The following is a 21,544-nucleotide window of genomic DNA, read 5'->3' on the forward strand; positions in this document are numbered from 1 at the left end:
TTTCGTATATGGGTTTTTGTGTGTGTGTGTGTGTGTGTGTGTGTGTGCATTATTATTAAAATTATAAGTGAAGTTCAAGGAACATATTATTTAAAAAATCTATGTCATGACCCCTTTAAAACACTGCTGCTTAATATTTTTGTGGAAATACCACAAAAAAAGTTTAAAAACTGTGAAAACGAAGAAGCACCTATAATATACACTTTCTGTAGACATTGTGTACCTGAAACAGAGAAAGTAGAACACATCTTTCAGAGTAATCAGCAGAATGAGGGGAGAGGTGTGACTGCAGAAGAATAAGCCCTTGATTTCACAGTGAAAAATTGAGCTGCTCTTCTGACATGTAATTGGCAGGTGTGGCACAGAGCTTTTTGTAGTGCTGCTAAATGACATTATCTTTGGTCAGTAATGGAAAAAAGTCAAACAGGAGTAAAAAATAATATTCTTTTTTCATGTAATGGTTCCTGACACTTTCCATGACATTTTTAAATCATTAGAGGCACAAATCCTACAAATGCTTTTGTAGTGAGAACTATTAGACACTATTAGATAAACTATTATTTAACATAAAATTTACTTAATGTCATCATTTTGACATATGATGATTTGATATTAAGTTCACTGCAGTAAATTAACCAATTAAGTACCAGAAAATAGAAAATGTAACATTCTTTAAAATGGCTAGATTAATGAAATAGCATCATTTCACGTTTTATACAAATTGTAGTTGACTGCACTGAGCAAGCGAATATATTTCTTTACGAAGTGTCTATTTATACAAAGTGCAAATAGCCTGCCTTGTTGGCAGAGGCTATTTACACTAACTCCGCCCACCAATGTCTGATTGAGCCAGACAAAATTACTAAAGAAATTTGTTAAAAACAGGATCAGTGGCGTGGAAAGCCTTTTACCAAACTCATTCTTCACCCGTTTTCCTATCGCATATCAACTCTGAATAGTGTTTATTTTAAATAAAAAATAAGAAATTATTCAAAAAATTAAATAAAGAAAGATATTTAATAGTGGAAATAAGTGTTTATCAGGTAGTACAGGAAGGCTTTAGGGACAGGGTCAAGTAATGTCCCATTAAGGCGACATCGATTTATGAATTTATTAAATATAATCATATACACTGAATATGTTGTTATTATTATGGCATACTGTTTTATAATATACTACAGTCAAAGTCCCTTTAAGACAAGTCATTTCGCTCGGCGGCCATCTTTGAAACGCCTCTCGGGCATTCAAGTGCAGCTCCTATCTCTTTGAATGTGGAAACATCAAATTCTACAAAGCTGTTTGGCAAGGTTTCGATTAAATTTCATATTTGAAATTACCAATGAAATCTGACAACAATTTTGTTTCTAAACGCTCGAATCATGACAAAAAAAATTATTTTTCAGGCTGGATCAAGCTAATGCACATGCGCAGTCCTAAATGCGCGGCTCTTGTGTCTCATTTCGGAGGCGCGAATCTGACTGTTTCTACAGAAACTGAAGCTTCTAACGGCCGCTGCAGTGACGCAATGACTTTACCAATCGGCGATTGGCTCTTATTTAGAAGGCGGGACTTATTCCGCCATATTGCGCGTTGCACTTTCTCCCATTCAAAACAATATGAGTGACACGTCTTGTGTTATTCTATAGTCTTTGCTACAGTATCTACCACTGTTTGCACTAAGTATAAATAACATCTAACAACTATTTACACTTCGTGCAAATATAATACTTTTTGTTGCTATTTGCACTTAGTGCAAATATCCGCTGCCATTTCTTTAATTTATGGGGAATATAAGATTATCAGTAAACCAAATATATTTGATCTATTTAATTTGAATGTTTATTTTGTTTATTGCAAATCAGGGTTTTACTGTAAACTGTATTTAGACGTGTTCCAAATTTCAGTGACAGGATTGCTAAAATGAAAAACTTTTTAATAATAGATAAATACAGTAGAAAACATATATTTAGTTTGACCCCGCTGCGGCTGAAGGTTAAGCATATCTTTTCACTGACCATTTGCTGAAAAACCAACAAGAAAAGGAATTTATTAAAAGTTTCAGGGCCTAATTTTTTTCCCCTCTTTCATGGAACACCTGCTTTTAACTGACCACATGAACCTAGACGTAGACACACACATACATGAACTGCCCCATTTCCCTATTTTCATCTCTGTCTCTTTCTGACATTTTCTCCCTCAATCGTTCCCGTCCCTTTTCACATCTCTATCTCTCTCGGTCTCCCTCTGATCTGTCTGGTTAGTGTATTACCGTGAGGGATATTTGAATGGTAATTGCCCTCCCATGGTCCTGAGGTTTTAATCTGTCTGCGAGGGAAGAGGAACTCTATTAATTGAAGATGGAATTGCAGCAGAGAGCTGCACTCTTTTGCCCCTCCATCTCTTGGGTTTCCTGTCCACTGTCCTGAACACTGGGCCTCGTACTAGGAAATAATCCATCATCCTTCCAGACTGACAGAGAACTTGCCCTAATAGTCCAGCGACAATACAATTAACATTTACAATCTGCTCAGAATGCCACAGAATGCCAAGGGACAACATGTTAGTCAATGGGTTAAATAAATTACAAGGCTGAAATGAAACAGAAAAGAGAAACCTGAAACCTTGTCCATGTGAGAGTGATTACAAAGGGGTCAGAATACTGACCTGGAATCAGTTTTTGCAATCTTTGCTATACATGCGGCAAGATGGGAGGTTGGTAAAGTTAATATGACATTGAAAACAGACTGTTTTTTAAATGAATATTTCATCAAAATGTAATAGCTTGCTCTGCCTCTGAAATTAGTTTCCTGTTCTGCTGACGTCAGATTTATTTTAGTTATTTTAGTATCATTGATATACTATTATAGTTTTTTTTTTTTTTTTTTTTTAAAGTCTATATAGTTTTTTTTAATGTTATTTCAGCTTTAGTTATTTTAGTACATAGTTAAACTAAATGAAAACGAGTTACCTTGCCAACTACAGTAGCACTACTCTGAAATTAGTTTCCTGTTCTGCTGATGTCACTCAAAAATCATTGTCTTCATCAGTAGTTTTGTCCTGATTTCCAGTAAAAAAAAATATCGAAACATCTTCAAAACAGGATCAATTTACTTATCTTGAATTAAGTTTATTTTACTTACCCTACTGGCAAATTGTTTTTCTTGCTTTAATCATAAGCCTCACTAAAGATAAGGGACAGATACCGCAAAAGAGATCGCAAAGCTAAAAGGGGAGATGAAGAATACAAAAAAGAGAAGATGGAAAGACAGAGAGAAGGACAATCGAATAGAGATTATTTACTGCAGCGCACACCATACAGCACGCACCCTCGGCTATGCGCTGTAATGTATCACAGTGAAATGCCGTAGACTTTATCAGCCATCAGAATCAGTGCCAGGAAGAACAGAAACTGGCCTGCAGAAGACTCTGCATCTGATACATGCCATTAGACACAGCCCCATATCCCCAAAGCCCTCCGGCTCTCTGAAGAACAGAACGTCAAGACCCTGAAAAGCTGTCGCACGTGTTTGTGACTCACCACACGTCCTCAGAATCTTCGTCACACTCTGCCCCAAACTGACAAATGTCGCACGTTGATGTCTCCTTCTGACTGATCTCTGCTGAACCCTCGTTAACTGGTGAGAGCGAAAGAGAGAGAAAACAAGTGAGATAAGGAATACATATATCATGAGGAATACAATTTTCCAGTATCTTTTCATAAGAGATTCATATAAAACCAATAAAAGTGTTCTAATCAGAAAATGTTATTTTTTTTATTTAGTGTACTTGTTAACAAAGTATTCAACATGTAAGTAAAGAACATGTGTGGAAAAAAATAATCACTTGTGAACTGAATGTTTTTATTGTGCTTCATTTTCAGTTAAGTAATTACAAATGTCCATCTATCCATTCTCCACAACGCTTATCCTTTCTAGAGTCGCAGGGTTGCTGCAAATTTTGCAAATTGTTTAAAAATATTATTTATGTTCATTAAGGATACATGGAATGCTAGCTATGAAAATAGCCTTGGCAACACAAATAAGTTGGTCATTTTATTCCAAAAAGAAACCTTAATTTCCATCACAGAATGTGTTGTATACACATTCTGTGTACTTATAGGGTTAGTTCACCCAAAACTTAAATTTCTGTCATTAATTACTCACCCTCATGTCGTTCCAAACCAATAAGACCCTCGTTCATCTTTCGAACCCAAATTAAGATATTTTTGAACCACACATTGGCAGCAATGTCATTGTACCTTTTGAGGTCCAGAAAGGTAGTAAAAACATTGTTAAAATAGTCAACGTGACTGCAGTGGTTCAACCGCGACAAGAATACTTTTTGTGCGCAAAAACAAAACAAAAATAACGACTTTATTCAACAATTTCTTCTCTACCCTGTCAGTGATGTAGTGAACACTGTACAGCGCTTCCGTGTTCTACGTCAGAACGCTGACTCATTATTGGCCGGCTCCTGCATCAACGTGTACAGTGTCGGCCAATACTGAGCCGCCGTTCGGATGTAAACACATTATAAAGTCGTTATTTTAGTTTTGTTTTTGCACTCAAAAAGTATTGTCCTCACTTCATAACATTAAGGTTGAACATCTGTAGTCACACGGACAATTTTAACAATGTCTTTAATACTTTTCTGGACCTCAAAAGGTGCAATGACATTGCTGTTATGGTTGCTGCAATGACATTGCCTATGTGTGGTTCAGAAACCCTTAGGATTTCATCAAAAATATCTTAATTTGTGTTCCAAAGATGAATGAAGTTCTTATGGGTTTGGGATGACATGAGGGCGAGTAATTAATGACAGAAATTTCATTTTTGGGTGATCTAACCCAATCTAATATCCTGTAAAATTTACTGTAAAAATGGCAGCTGTGCCAGAAATCCACAATAAAAATATGCTGAAAATGTTGCAGGTATTATAGGATGGCATATTGGGGCCTGTATATTTTACACATTTTAACTGTATATGTCATCAAGTGATTTAATGTTAATACAAATCTATTTGAACTACAAAAGTCTGTTTTGCACCTTAAAATGTACTATTTTATTTTATTTTTTAAAAGTTAACATGGCCAAATGTTACCATAGTTGAAAAAATAACCATATGTACTGTAGCATGCAATGGTTTATCTATAATGCTTTTTACATCAGAAAAAGTATATGTAATCCTAAGTGAATCTTGGAATGTCAGAGGTTTCTAGATGACCATATGTAGATGACAGCAGAAGCCATGATGTGTACGGTTAAATAATTAGTTTATTATTGCTGGGCACCAGCCCACTGGCTGCAGTATCAGCCAATTTGCCCCTCTGCAAAATAAAAACGTAACCGTAAAAGTGATTTGTGATGGGTTATTGATGGCAAACAGCCAGAGCCTCTACCGTTAGCCCTCGCCTGCTTGAAAATCTGACATTACCACCAGTTCACCAACACAGAGATGAAGACACCTCACATTAGTGGTTTTATGCCAAAGAAACGAACAGTGTTGGTGTGTATTTGCAATGTAATCTAAGCTTTAATAGGGCACATGACTAAAACACTTCAATTAGGGCAGTGCTAATTGCAAATTTGCAGTGCTTGAGCAGCAATTGGCAGTAAATGAAAAGATCTAAGTAAACATAGCATGTGAGGGTTTCTGAAGGCTAAATATGGGTCAAGCAGCAGCTTTTAGCTTGAGAAAATAGCTGGTTTGAGTGGGTGTAAAGGAACGGCCTGTTTTTCCAGACATTACGGAGTATGAAGTATCAGACCTGAGCTGCGATCAGAGTGTGATCACATTCAGATTTAGAAAGTCAGGGATAGTGTGAACTGTTGCTAATAAAAGCTAGTCAAAACATTTATGCTAAGGGTACGTTTACATGACAACGATGCACTAAAAGCAGAAATGTTTTCCTGCATTTTTCGCGTACAGACAACACCGATCCCCGTTCACACGCTGTATTATGTTGCCAGGCCAGTAGTTGGCGATGTCACTTTGTAAAGGAAAAACTACGCGCCTTTAGACAACACGTAATACGCATGCGCATGACGTCACCATTTTTCACAAATTCACGTTTTTGTAGTTTACACATAGACGATAATGATATAGTTTTCAAAAGCTGGCACTTTGAAACCCATTTTCAAAAGTTTGCATTTTCAGGCCCCCAAAACGCTGTCATCTGTTTTTTGTTGAAAACTGTGTTGTGTAGTGTAAATGGCCCCTAAAATGGAGAGCTAAGATGCATTTTGTGAAGAATCACCTTCTTGTTGTCGCTTACTATCAAATTCAGAATGTTAATATTTGTTCAAAATCCATTGTGAGTTACTGGAGGAAGCACATTTTTAAATCAGTTCATCATGCTGTATTATGAATCTGACAGTTTGAGGTACAGCTACCCACGATTTCCTGTAATTGCCAAATCGAACTCGACAGCTCTGAATATAAATCATTATTGTATATAGGCTACTCATAGCAAGAACATGTTTCTGAACACAGATTTTTTTAATGTATTCTCTCAATAATTTACTTCTAACAAAAAAATTAAAAGAGCAGTCTCTTTAATGCATACATGTGTACGAATATGTCTATATAGTAGGTGAAAAACAGTACGTAGTGTGTTCGAATTCACAGTATGGCTTTTTCTGTCATTACCGTTATGTGTGTGTGTTTGAAGATTCGTGGGTATCGCTGCTCAGTTATGTGAGGCGGAGCAAGAAGGAAGTGTTGTTTCCACGTCGATAGAACATATCCGATTCTGAGTGTGTATGTGTGTGATTTAGAATGTATGAGCCAGAGCTCATCAATGATTTATACTGAGACATTAAAACATGTTTGATCCTGCTGGAGTAGGGGCAGTGCTTTCCTCAAGCTAAACTCTTCTCTTGAGCCACGCCGATCTGTCTCTAAACGGCTGCACCCCCTCCATCCATCTCTCTTCCTGCCCTTTTCTATTTCTCTCCCACAGTGGCTACATTTGTTCACTCGTTCTATATTTTCTCCCTCTTGTATGGCTTTCAGATGCCTTTATCTATCTTCTGCTTTGGTTCTGTATCCTCTCTTATTTCATTTCTTTTCTTCTCATCCTCAATTTCCTGTTCTTTGCTCTTTGAGCCACGTTCTTGTGTTCCGTTCTTCTATGTTTTTTTTTTTTTTTACCAGTCCCTGTTTATCAGCTCCCGATCAGTTATAGGGGTGTGCAGAGTGGCTGACTAGCTGTCCAACAACAGCTGAGTTCCTTCTATTACTCAGAAAATACTACAACAAAATATATTATGATTTCTACAAAAATATGTTTACAACATTGAAAAAAATAAGAAATGTTTCTTGAGCACCAAATCAGCATATTACAAATCACCCTCAAACACTAGTTGTATCTGAGGCATAGAAAAGTTTGGATTGTGTTGTCGACATGTCGAGAAGACACTGTTTTCTGCACTGCGAATCCACTTTGCACACACTGGCAAAGGATGAAGACACGCACTGGAATTGATACGAAAAATATTACGCCATTGTTAATGTTCGTATCACTGTGTATACAAATGCTGTGGACACCTCCGGAGCTGAGATTTAGATATGGTAATGGCTGTTTCCGACAGGCTGTAAGGAGGAGTTTAGAGAGTCTGAATCTTCGAATGAACCGTGGTGATGTACAATGTATATTTTGAAAAAATGTAAATGTTTTTGACCTTTGATGCATGTAAATTTATTGTAGAAGACCTCCAAAACAAAATTAGGAAACTTTAAAATAGCATAATAGGGGCACACAAAAATCTTAGTGTAATAGAAAGTGAATTACAAAATGCAAAATCAGTTGTACTTCAAAGTAAACACAGCTGTATGTCTCACAGTAAAGGCACTTTCACATGACTCACATCAGCACTGACCAATAAATAGAACTCTTAAGAGAGAAACATCAGCTATGACCTCCACTGGCAGCATGCCAGTCAAGCATTGTAATGCGTCGTTCAAAGTTTAAACAATTTTAAATTTGACTTTGTTTGCCATGACCTTTTAAGGCACAGCCAGTGATTACTAAAAAAATGCACGATGAATGCAATTACAGGTCCTACGTTTGTGATTTTTGCACATGCTTTTACATCTCTAATGATGTCTTTTAGAGTTTTTGAAGAAAAAATATATATTTTTTTTTTTTAAATGTCAACATTTACTTATGTAAACCAATGTTCGAAGATTGCTTTATTCCTTTATTCCATGTTTTGCTACATACAGTAGTGACCTTGTGAAACTGGCTTTCCGTAACTCCATCTGCAATGCCTTTCATGTAGTGGTCAAAGAGGCACATGATGCTTGCATTGAAGACTTAATATGAGTCATATGAAAGGCTGATGTTCAAAATGGAAACCTTACTACTTTCTGAATACTGCACAGTATACAATGTACAGTGCCCACATTTTTTTAAAATAGTAACTGAATCAGTAGGCAATTTTCCTCAAACATGGACATAATGGAAATAAAACCATTTTATTTATCATTTTACTTTAATTTTGTCTAAGAATGTTATGTCTTTTTGCAGTCCAATCAAATAATGAGCAAAAAAATCATGGCTGTAATTACTTATGGTTCATTTTGGAAATGGAAAGACAAGCAGAGCACACTGCATTGTAGGATACAGTGGACATTTGGGCAAATGTAGTAGGTCATCTGCACTCTCAAAAAACAAACAAACAAAAAAGTACATAAGCTGTGACTGGGAGCAGTATTCTTTCAAAAGTTAAAGGATTAGTTCACTTCAGAATTAAAATTTCCTGATAATTTACTCGCCCCCATGTCATGTCAAGATGTTTGTCTTTCTTTCTTCAGTCGAAAAAAAGGTTTTTGAGGAAAACACGTAATCACGTTGGAAAGGTCACGCGTGACGTAGGCGGAAGTACCGGTAGGGTGAAAAACACCATCTCATTTTCTCCTCCAACTTCAAAATCGTCCGACATCGTTGTTTTACCTTTTTTTGTAAAGACCGTTTGACTTAGTCTTTGCACATTCGCTTTGTAAACACTTGCTCGGTACTTCCACCTGCGTCACGCGTGACCTTTCCAAAGTGATGATCGCATCGCAGAGCAGTGCAAGATGAGCATTTGTTGTTAAAAAGTATACAAAATTTTTATTTTTTTTAGAAAATGACCTATCATTTCGCTAGATAAGACCTTTATTCCTCAGGGATCGTGTAGAGCCCTTTGAAGCTGCACTGAAACTGCAATTTGGACCTTCAACCTGTTGGTAGCAGTTGACATCCACTATATGGAGAAAATCCTGGAATGTTTTCCTCAAAAACCTTAATTTCTTTTCGACTATACAAAGAAAGACATAAACAACTTGGATGACATGGGGGTGAGTAAATTATCAGGAAATTTTAATTAATGAAGTGAACTAATCCTTTAAGGTACCTTTGTAACTTATTTTCCCCTTAAAGAGATAGTTCACCCTAAAATCAAAATTAAGTCATTGTTTACTCACCCTGGTGTTTTCCTAACACTGTATGCCCTTCTTGCTTTCTCGAACCACAAAAGGAAGGGAAAAAAAAGTCCTGCTCGCGCTAGTCCATATAAAGGCAGTGAGAGTATACCATAGTGTTCAGTAAAAAACAAACTGAAATTTAATGTATGATTTAACAAAAATCCAGACCTGGTTTGGCTGTTGGTCTTCTGTGCAAGTTGTGCAAGGTCAAGACTAAGAAAAATGCAACATGAAATTCAATCCATGTACTTTCTTCTCTGAGGTAAATATATCTGTTGTGTTCGTGAATACGTCGCACAGCCGTGAACAGAAGACCAATGGCCAAGGTCAGGATTTTTGTTAAATAATACATTAAATTTCAGTTTGTTTTTTACCAAACCCTATGGTATACCCCCAGAACATGTGGGATATACAACACGTGTTGCATGGGATCATTCTGTGATACTTTTGCATTTTTTTAAAGCTTGTTGCTTGTCACTATTCACTGCCAGTGGGAGATTTTTTTAAACATTTCTCGTTTTGTGGTCCAAAAAGGAAAGAACAGCATACTGCATTATAACAACACCGGAGTGAGTAAATGATGACTTAACTGTAATTTTAGGGTGAACTATCCCTTTATGCAGCAGCAGAGTGCATATTAGTACCTTAATGGTGCATATTAGTTCCTTTTGAAAGGGGACCACACCAGTGACTGCTTTTGTACCTTTTTTTTTCTCTGAGAGTGTGTGTATATTCCCTGCATACAATAACTTTGCACAGTAAACATACTATATACTGCTGAAATAGAAAGAGCAGTATGTTAGTATGCTATTCCAAACATAGAGTTTACTGCATTAAATGCTTTATCCCAGAATATAATGTGCTTGACACATTTTTACACAAAACTTGATCAAAAATGCAAATTTTGATATAAACATGCAACATTATAGCATGATAGAACAAAATGCTACTATTTCACATTTTATCTTTCTCTCCATTCCTTGTTTCACATTCATTCCCAATTGATCAGTTGAACTTTCTAATATTTCATAATAGATATATCTTCCCTCACTTCGGAGCATCCCTCCCTTCCCTCCCTCTCTCTTTCTTCTGTTTCTCTCTTTCTAGATCTTCCCATCCTGTATCTCTTTTTAATTAGCCATGCTCTAGAGTGAAATTCTTCATCCTGGATTCGCTTCATAAGTACCGCTGGCATATTCACATCTATCAAGAGAGGCGGACAGAAGCTGCTGTCATCCAAACTCAGTATGAGCATCTATGTGTGTGCGGATGTGAACAGACAAAGCGAGATCATTATTGTAATGCTCCGTATTAATTAGAGACGAGTTGAAAATACTCACCATCATCCCCTGATCCAGAGCCAGCATCTACAAAGAAGAAAAACAGATGGTCAGGAACAGAAGTGTAATGTCCATTCAAACAGATTTAGTTGTTGTTTTTGAACCAATTCTGAATGCATCTTACAAACAAAATGATGATATATTTGGTAATTAGATTACTTATATTCATGCACACTCATAGATACAAAAGGTGGCAATAATCATCCATTCACACATCTAAAATCCATCTGTCTAATTGAGTCGATCCTTTTGCAAATCATTTGCATTAAACTGAAAATTCTGTCATCATCTACCCAGCCTTGCATGTTGTGCCTAAATTCTATGATTTTTTTTTTTTTCTTGTGGAACACAAAGTGCTTATTGATTACTGGCTGTCAAGTTCAGTTGCAATTTTCACTTTATTAAAATTAATTAGGTTGGGATTTGAACCCCCTTTGCTCACTAAGAAAACTGTAGTTTTAAAAAAGGAAAAATGCTGTAATGCTGTTTAATTAATAATGAAAAAAGAGGTATAATGTCAAATAGGGATAGTTCACCCAAAAATGAAAATTCTGTCATAATTTACTCACCCTCAAGTTGCTCCAAATCTGTATGAATTTCTTTGTTCTGCTGTACACAAAGGAAGTTATTTGGAAGAATGTTTGTAATCAAGCAGGTCTCGCCCCCCATTGACTACCATAGCATGAAAATAAAATACTATGGTAGTCAATGGGGGGCGAGATCTGCTTGATTACAAATATTCTTCCAAATATCTTCCTTTGTGTACAGCAGAACAAAGAAAAGGTTTGGAACAACTTGAGGGTGAGTAAATTATGACAGAATTTTCATTTTTGGGTGAACTATCCCTTTAAAGGGATACTCCACCCTAAAATAAAACACAGATAAACACAAACGAAGATTTTTAGAAAAATAATCAATTTATGTGTGTCCATATGCAAGTCCTGGGACCCCCAAAGTTGATGCTTCATAAACCACACAAAGCGAACACGAATATTTTATTTACTTTTTTTCTAATACTTTAAACATTTTGACCTAAAAACCATTGTTTCACGCCAACTGTCATACGAGCGTTCATGAGTTCATACAAGCATTCATGAGTTCACAATCGAAGTAAACATCAGGATGTTGTGAAGTGTGATGTAAGCGCATTGTGATGGCAGTTTCACATCGCAAGCATCAGCGGCGTGTGAGCGTGAACTGCAGCTGCAGAGACGCGTGAGTATTCACACTGGAAGCGTTTGTACAGCGTCACAGCAGCGGCTCCAAGCTGCATATAAAGTGAGCATTTCTTGACAAAGACAATTATAAATTTGTTTTTATAAGTTGGTCATTTATAAACTTGTCTTGAAAGTTTGTTAACATGGGGAGGTGTACAACACTTGCATATAAATGTAAAATATATAAATATAAATAAATAAAAGCCTTGTGTTAACCATTGCTGCATACGAATGAGGTAAGCTTTGTGTTTTACATCATCTGCCGCATGCACATGTTTACAAGACAGCATACTCGGCGAAAAAAGCCAGCAAACTTGGGTTTGATTTGGGTATGCTAGATCCTGTAGCCTAGCTGTCTGTGTAATAACTAAAATAATGTTTATATATCATATTTTCTGGCTAGTTTACTTTAGTTCTTTATAATACACCATACTTTAACCCAAACTGAATAATTAAAAACAAGTTTAAATGAGTAAATCTTCTATAAATATTTTTTAATATTAATTTTCTTTCCTGACATAACTCCAATTCTTGTTAAAACACACTAGATATGCTTCTTCTGTGCATTTTGAGCACTTTTTGTGTGAAATCATATTTATTTTGTCCATCAAATGTTTACTTTCACTTTAATTTCTCGCGTGAGCTTCAGAATGCCGACGTAGAACTTCACAACACTCTCAGGAACCTGTGTATGATTGTTGGCATATTACAGTTTATAGTTAAAAAAGATTCAAATATTAGCATTTTTAAAATACTAGCAAAGTATTAGTATTAGTTTTGTTTCATAAGATATTGATTCATCAACTGGGGTCATAGAATTTTTAGAAATTAAATATCCAAAAATTCTACATCATCGTCCAGAACTGATCTGAGCTGGACAATGACATCACTGTATTCTGCAGAACTGCTTTATAGATGAAATGAACTAATTGATTGAAAACTGAACTGACTTCAGCTGAACAATGACACTGTTTTCTTTTAGAGCTGCTGTACAGCCGAAATGAAATCATTGAATGCATCATTAAATCATTTTTCTGTTATCACTGTAAAGCTGCTTTGAAACAATCTTTATTGTATAAAGCGCTATATAAATAAAGGTGACTTGACTTGACTCGACTCGTATGGATTACCATCGTGTTCACTGTGTGTGGTTTTTGATGCGTCAACTTTGAGGGTCCCATACACTTGTATTATATGGATTTTTTTTATTCTAAAAATCTTTTGTATTCATCTGATAAAGAAAGTCATGTTCATCTGGGACTGCATGAGGGTGAGTAAATTATTTTTGGGTGGAGCATCCCGTTAAATACAATCAATTGGTGCAATTAAATTAATGTGACAGTTTTGTTTTTATTCATTATTGACAATAATTTATTAATCATTGTAATTATTTCATTTAATTATGATTATTCTGTCACACAAGTGTTTGCTGCTGACAGACGGACGAGTACAGATGAAGATAATTCCAAACAACAAAGTTTAATCATAGTTCCAGATAGCAGGCAGACAGGTAGTGCAAACATCTAACCATAACAGCGACCGGACAAAGAATGAATGTGAGGGACCAACTTATATAGCAAACACAAATGAGGATGATTAATGGAACACAGCTGATACATATGAACTAATAATGACGGTAACCAGGGAGACAGACAAGTGGCGGGAAACTGAACAAAGGAATGTGAAACCAATGAACAGCAAACTGAAGGTCCATGAACAAAACTAAACTGAATGTGACACATTCATTGCATCTTGTTTATATTTACTTATTTTATATAGCTAAATATATATTATATAAACATCCATCCCTCCCTCCCTACCGCCCGCATATTTGCGCTGCACCACTTGCATAAGCTTATAGATCAAAATGTATTTTAGATTATGAGAAGCATAAATTCAGTCAATTTACCTGCCCCTGTAAAAGTCACGTAAAGCTGTCACTTTGTAGGTTAGATGGTCTCTTCCTATAACTGGCCAGTTCTTGGGCAGAAAAATCTTTAGAATTTTGCCTCCCATGTGGTCTGTTTCATTCTGTTTAGTGCATGCTTAGATTACAAATACAAATTCACCTGTTGTGCCATTTTCCCAATAACCACATTATCTGTTATGAATCTTTATAGCTTTATCTGAGCACACAGACAGAGCAGAGGAGAACAATAGTAGCAATATCACAGACATCATGCGGAACAAAAGTCAATGTGGCACAGTGCACTTCTCTCTTAGCCCTACTTAAAAGAGGCATTTATAGAACACTAACGTACACCAGAGGCTTCTAATTCTAGAACATTCCCAGGACTTAAACTAAGCTTTTATGAGCCCAATGTATTTGATTTGTAGAACTGAGAACTAGAGGGTGAAAGAATAAGAACTATAGAGGGAAATGTATACATTAGAGAGAAAGGGGAGGGAGGCTGGCTGTCACCTGATTTCCAATTTTTAATACTTATAAATTTGTCCTCCGGCTGCATCTGTACCTCTCAAAATATAAATAATGGAGTTTGTGTGCTTTCATTTGAGGTGAAAACAAAAAGTAGCCCCAGATAACCCCGCTTTCTCTCTCTCAAGTTCAAGGACACAACCGCTATGACTAGACTGTGCTATACTCTCTCGCTCTCAGTCTTTCTCGCCATCCGCCCCTGGGCTTGACGGCAGCTTTGGGAAAATCTGACATTCATCAATTTGTTATGATGGAGAGGAGCAGCTTATAGCTCTGTGCCCTCCCATCAATCACCCCACCAATTATTCCCCGCCCAGAACAAATATAAATCTTCGTTTCAGATGGCCACAGGAAGGCGAGGCCTTAATGTGTTATTCCTTTAATTCCAAACTGTGCCTCTCTTGCTCCACAGCAAAAATACTTTTCTTACTCAGTATTTTTGTCTTGTTTTTCAGTAAAAGTATCTTAACCCTTCTAAGTAAGGGATAATGTACAGCCAGCTGGTCATTATTGCAAAATAATTAATTTTAGTTAAATTATGTCATCACTCGGAGTAGTTTTGGCATGTTATTGAATATGGCAATGTTAATGTATTTGGTCTTGGCGGACTAGATCTGCTATGCTGCTGCTGATTATTGCTGCTGCAGAGTAAGTATGGACTTGCTACTGCTAACAGATACACAGACACACTGATGTGAACATGTAAGATATGCTGCTGCTGCATAAATAGACATACATAAATCCCATAGCAGATCTAGGCAGGTGGAGCTGGGGGAGGTGGAGGGTTTCAGAGGAACTCTGAGAACAATGAACAAGACTATTTAAACATTGAGCAAGCAATCTCATTGGCTGCAGGTTCAGCAGAGTCCAATCAGCTTGTGTCATGCAGTAATGATATGATTGCTTGCAAATTGTAACACTTGTGGCAGAAATGGTCTAATATTTTTGAGTGCTTTTAAGTGTTTTTAAAGGGTTAGTTCACCCAAAAATGAAATTTCTGTCATTAATTACTCACCCTCATGACGTTCCACACCTGTAAGACCTTTGTTCATCTTCAGAACACAAATTAAGATATTTTTGATGAAATCCGAGAGGTTTTTTTTATCCCCCATAGAAAGCAATGCAATTACCACATTCAAGGCCCAGAAAGGTAGTAAAGACATCGATACAATAGTCCATGTGACTACAGTGGTTCAATCTTAATGTTATGAAGCGTCGAGAATACTTTTTGTGCGCAAAAACCAAACAAAAATAACAACTTTATTCAATAATTTCTTTTCTTCTCTGTCAGTCTCCTACGTTGTTGATGTATTAACAGTGTAGCACTTCCGGGTTCTACGTCAGAACATTGACTCAGTATATTTGTTTTTTTTTGCACAAAAGTATTCTCGTCGCTTCATAACATTAAGGTTGAACCACTGTAGTCACGTGGACAATTTTAACAATGTCTTTACTACCTTTCTGGGCCTTGAAAGCTGCAATGACGTTGCTGCCTATGTGTGGTTCAGAAACCTCTCGGATTCCATCAAAATTTTCATCTTATTTTGTGTTCTGAATATGAACGAAGGTCTTACAGGTTTGGAACGACATGAGGGTGAGTACTTAATGACAGAAATTTCATTTTTGGGTGAACTAACCCTTTAACACAGCTTTTCCCAGCACTTAAAAGCTTTAAATATTACCCAATTTGAATGTTATTTTTAATGTAACGACCAAATCATTATTTGTTCATCCTTAATAGGTTGTCCCCATTTATAAAACTAAAAGTTTCATGATGTAGGAAAGCAAACACTTATTTAAAAATAAAAAATAAATAAAACTGCATTTATTTATTATTTTATTGTATTTATACTGTAAATGCAGCCTTGGTGAGACTTCTTTTAAAAACATTTTAAAAAATCCTACCGACACCAAACTTTTGAACAGTACTGTACATATATTTTCTTTTTCTTTTTTAATGTTTAGATGGTGGGAAAAAGATAACACACACACCAAAAAAAAAAAAAAAAGAAAAAAGAAAAAGCATACTGTGACTATGCAAAAAATGGAATGTAAATAGAAAGTAATGAGAAGAATTATATTGATTTGGAAAACACAAAGTATAAAAAATCTAACTTTGTGGTTTATGATTAAAACAAGAAAAATAATTTGTCAATAGAGTGGGGGAAAAAAAATTAATTCAGGATATCATCCCAGAAAACAGGTATTATCTTATATAAATTTGCTTCTCAGAAATATTTCTTTCCTTTCAATTAATATTAATGCAGTTCTCTGAAATGTAGAGTAGAGTAAATTATGTAGGGCGAATGTGAACCAATCAATTATGTTCACTAGCATTTTTGTTGTTGACATTACTGAAACTAGTTTTGCATGGAACTTAATGGGGAGAGTAAAAATGTTGAAATTAACTAATATTTTATGTGTTTTTGAGAAGGATGAGATAAAAACTTGATAGTGTTTAATGTTCAGATATGTTGGGAACTCTTTCAATTACACTGGGTTAACATTGTGAAGAAAAAAAAGTTAACAGTTTGTTATCTAGCAAGTACAATTTTATAATTCAGTGATGTGATACAAAATATATGAATCTGAATAAATTAATCCTGTCAGGGAAGCAAAATCGGGTCACTTAAAAATAACCTTTTAAAAAATAACATTTCGTAATATTAAAGTTACTTGAACAAATTATTTTTGTGTAAATTAATCAGATAATGTGGAACCAATATAAATGATTAAATCATGTAAATTCAACCCACATTTATTTAAAAAAAGAAAGAACGACAAAATAAAAGAACAGATTAAGAAAACAATATTTTGCAATGTCCTCTTCCTCACCCTTTTAGTTTCTCACTGACTCTCTTTCTCTTTCCCAAACTTCTGTGTCCCCTGCTGGGTCACAGGTAACACAAATAGTCGGAGGTATGCAAATGAGGCTGAGCTCGTTCATATTCATGAGGCTGTGGTTTTAATGAGGGACTCAATTACAGGACCACATTACACTGAACCTGTGACACTTCAGCTGTCTGAAACAGAAAGAGAGAGACAGAGGCTCTATGTATTCAGCATCTCATTTCTTCATCTTCAATCTGCATTTTCATTCTCCAGATCATTCCTCGTTCCCTTTGCTGATCAGACCAATCCCCGGTGCACTCATGATCTTCCATAATTAGCCAAATTATTTGTCTGGGTCTGTCCTTTTGGTATTACATCAGACTGTCTCTCTCTCTCTGCCCGTCTCTCTCTCTCTCTCAAACTACTCTGTGGGGAGCGTCTAGATGTTCTGATGGATTATACTAATGATGACTTTTCCGATTCCATCTTCCTCTAGCTTTGCCCCTTTCCTCAGCGCACACACATAGACACACGCGCGCACACACACACACACAAACACACACACACACACACACACACAGGGTCTGATTTATAACTACCTCCCGCTATCTTTCTCTTCTTTACAAGTAATGGGTGATCAATTTGAGAACAGTGTGACCTGTGTTTATTCTGTCTCCAAACACACACACAGATTTGTGTACACCCATATAGCACACACAATGATTTGTGGTCTGTGAGGAAATGTAGCCCACTTTACTTGACACTGATTACTGCCTTTGCCTCTGAACAACCCCACATCTCTGCATCACACACAGACACACACAGACGGCTGTTTTTCTACCATGTCTGGGACTCTACATTCCACATTCCACTGTTTTTTGTTATATAGTTTGTATCAAACATAAATTTGACTAGCCTGAAAAGCAGTTTGTTTTAAACCCATCTAGGCATGGTTTCACAGACAGGACTTAGATTAAGCCAGGATTAGGCCTTAGTATATTAGGACATTTAAGTAGCTTTTATAACGTTTTTAAACGTGCCTTAGAAAAAAACATAACTGCATCTTGAGACAAAACAATGTCACGGACATATTTTAAGATATGCCAGTGCAAGTAGCTTTCAGTTAAAACAGCTCAAATATGCATTTTAGTCTGGGAGGCTTGAGCCTTGTCTGTGAAACTGGGGGCTACTGTCTGTATTAGTTCACTTTAAAATGAAAATTACCCCAAGCTTTACTCACCCTCAAGCCAACCTAGGTGTATATGACTTTCTTCTTTCTGATGAACACAGTCGGAGTTATATTAAAAAAAATCCTGACGCATCCGAGCTTTATAATGGCAGTGAACGGGACCAATGAGTTTGAAGCTCTAGAAAGTGCATCCATCCATCATAAACGTACTCCACACAGCTCAAGAGGATTAATAAAGGCCTTCTGAAGCGAAAATATCCATATTTAACAAGTTATAAAGTAAAATATCTAGCTTCTGCCAGACCGCCTTCCGTATTCAACTTACAAAAAAAAGCATAACTGACGTCGCGTAGGATGTAGCGTGAGCGTTTTGAAAAGCGAGAGGCGTTACACTTTCTTTGTGAATTGAATACAGAAGGCGATCTGGCGGAAGCTAGATATTTTACTTTATAACTTGTTAAATATGGATATTTTTCTTACACAAATGCATCACTTTGCTTCAGAAGGCCTTTATTAACCCCCCGGAGCCGTGTGGAGTACGTTTATGATGGATGGAGGCACTTTCTTGAGCTTTAAACTCGTTGGTCCCGTTCACTGCCATTATAAAGCTTGGACGCATCAGGATATTTATTAATGTAACTCTGATTGTGTTCATCAAAAAGAATAAAGTCAAATATATCTAGGATGGCTTGAGAGTAAGGCTTGGGGTAATTTTCATTTTAAAGTGAACTAATCCTTTAAAATGGGAATTGTGGCCTGTTCCAAATCTACTGAGCTGATGAAAACACCCATTTTGAATCATAGCAATTAACTGTGTCCCACATTTTGCGTGCAGCCCTGTTACGTGTTATTTTCTCCCATTACATTAACTGTAATATTCCTTGAAATTACACAAATTATAGTGTTGTCTCCATTCAAACCTATTACCCAAGTTATTGAAAGAAAAAAATTATCAAACAAATATAGTTTTCTATAATTTATGGGACTACTGTTCAAAAGTTTGTGGTCTTTAATATTTGTTTTATGTTTTTGAGAGAAGTACCTTAGGCTTGTTGAGCAAAATAAGTCAAACAGTAATACTGTGAAATATTATTACAATTTAAAATAACTTTTCTATTTGAATATATTTTAAAATGTAATTTATTTCTGTGATGGCAAAACTAAATTTTCAGCATCATTACTCAGTGTCACATGATCCTTCAGAATTCATTCTAATATGCTGATTTGCTGCTCAAGAAACATTTCCTATTATTATCAATGCTGAAAACAGTTGTGCCGCTTAATATTTTGTGGAAACCATGATTCATTTTCAGTATTCACAGATAAATAGAAAGTTCAAAATAACAGTATTTACTTGAAAAAGAAATCTTTTTGTAACATTATAAACGTCTTTATTGTCAATTCAATGCATTCTTGCTGAATAAAATAGTTTCTTTTAAACTTTCTTACTGACTTAAACTTTTGAACAGTAGTGTTAGCTTATCAATAACTAAAAAAATTTTCTATAGCATACAACTGCACCTGAATTTAAGCCTCTTTATACATAGATATTTATTATTATACGTGTATCATTGTTCTCAATTGAATTAGCTGCATTCCTCCTTTAATAAAATATGACAAAAATTGGGCTGATGTAGAGACAGAGGACAAAAAGAGGACATATTAGCTGGACCAAAATACTTTGTGTGTGTGTGTTCAAAGGAAGTCACCTCTAATGAGAAGAAGTGTGTATCTGTGTGAGAAAAATGTAAAGAGGTGGAACAAAGTCATTTGCCATTATAGCAGTACACAAGCCTGGTTGTGATTCCCCGGAGCTTTTTTGAATAGGCTTCCTAAAGCTGTCTCTATACTTCAGATAATTGATCAGATAATGGAGAAAAGGTAAAAGAAAGAAACTAAAATGAGAGAGAAAAACAATGGGTGAAGGAATGAAAACAAACAAGAATCATTTCTGGTATAAAATGTTATTTAAAGATTCAATTTCGGTGAACATTAGAGTATCAGATCTTCAGCGGTGACTGCTGTCAGCACTGTGCTCTGTTTCTCTTTCTCTCTTCCTCTGTAATATTGTACCAGTTGAGATGGGTTGGAATTGGCTGCCATCACAAGATCACCTGAAGTGTCACACTGTCAGAATGTCAGTCAAACCAGCGTCTCAACTGTCTCCCTGAGCAAAACAAACTGTAACCTGCACAAAAATGTCTTTGCAAAAGTAAAACATTTTTGAAATGTACATTTTTCATGTTTTTCAGTAATAATTTGAGCTTTTATTTAAATCCTTATGGTCAGTTTCACACCACACACATTAGCGGCGTGCAAGGAGAGCTGCAACAGCAGGTGTGTGTTGAGCTTTCACACTGTTTCTGCTGTATAGCAGTGAAATCCAAATTTCAGAAGCGATCTCACCAATGTCACAAACTGTGCTCAGATTTGCTAAAATGTTCACGATCAAAACCCCGAGATTTTAATATCCACTCAAACATCTGTCGTTAAGGTCTTTTTGAAGAACAATTTATCTATACAATTCACATTAAATTTATAGCCCTATACTCATACTGTACACTGTACACAATTTTCCCCTGATTTTACCTGATTATTATACACTCACTGGCCACTTTATAGGTACACCTTGCTAGTACCAAGTTGGACCCCATTTTGCCTTCAGGCATCTTCATGGCATAGATTCAACAAGGTGTGAGAAACATTCCTTAGAGATTTTGGTCCATATTGACATTATAGCATCGCACAGTTGCTGCAGATTAGTGGGCTGCACATCCATGATGCGAATCTCCCATTCCAGCACATACCAAAGGTGCTTTACTGGATTGAGATCTGGTGACTGTTGAGGCCATTTGAGTATAGTGAACTCAAGGAACCAGTTTGAGATGATTTTAGTTTTGTGACTAAAAAGGTGTTATCCTGCTGGAAGTAGCCATCAGAAGATGTGTACAATGTGGTCATAAAGGGATGGACATGGTCAGCAACAATTCTCAGGTAGGCTGTGGCGTTTAAACGATGCTCAATTGGTACTAATGGGCCCAAAGTGTGCCAAGAAAATATC

The 21,544-nt window shown here is 36.1% G+C and overlaps 1 protein-coding gene across 1 annotated transcript in view; it reads right to left on the bottom strand.

Moving 5' to 3' along the window:
• Window positions 1–21,544, bottom strand: part of tmeff2b (transmembrane protein with EGF-like and two follistatin-like domains 2b) — a 79,348-nt gene that overhangs the window by 23,985 nt on the left and 33,819 nt on the right. Inside the window, exons 4-5 of the mRNA XM_051897166.1 lie at window positions 10,809–10,835; window positions 3,539–3,635 (exon numbers count right to left, since the gene is read on the bottom strand). Coding sequence (XP_051753126.1) covers window positions 3,539–3,635; window positions 10,809–10,835 — 124 coding nt within the window. The remainder of the gene's footprint in view (window positions 1–3,538; window positions 3,636–10,808; window positions 10,836–21,544) is intronic.

Source organism: Ctenopharyngodon idella, chromosome 6 (assembly GCF_019924925.1).
Source record: "Ctenopharyngodon idella isolate HZGC_01 chromosome 6, HZGC01, whole genome shotgun sequence".
Lineage (NCBI taxonomy): Eukaryota > Metazoa > Chordata > Actinopteri > Cypriniformes > Xenocyprididae > Ctenopharyngodon > Ctenopharyngodon idella.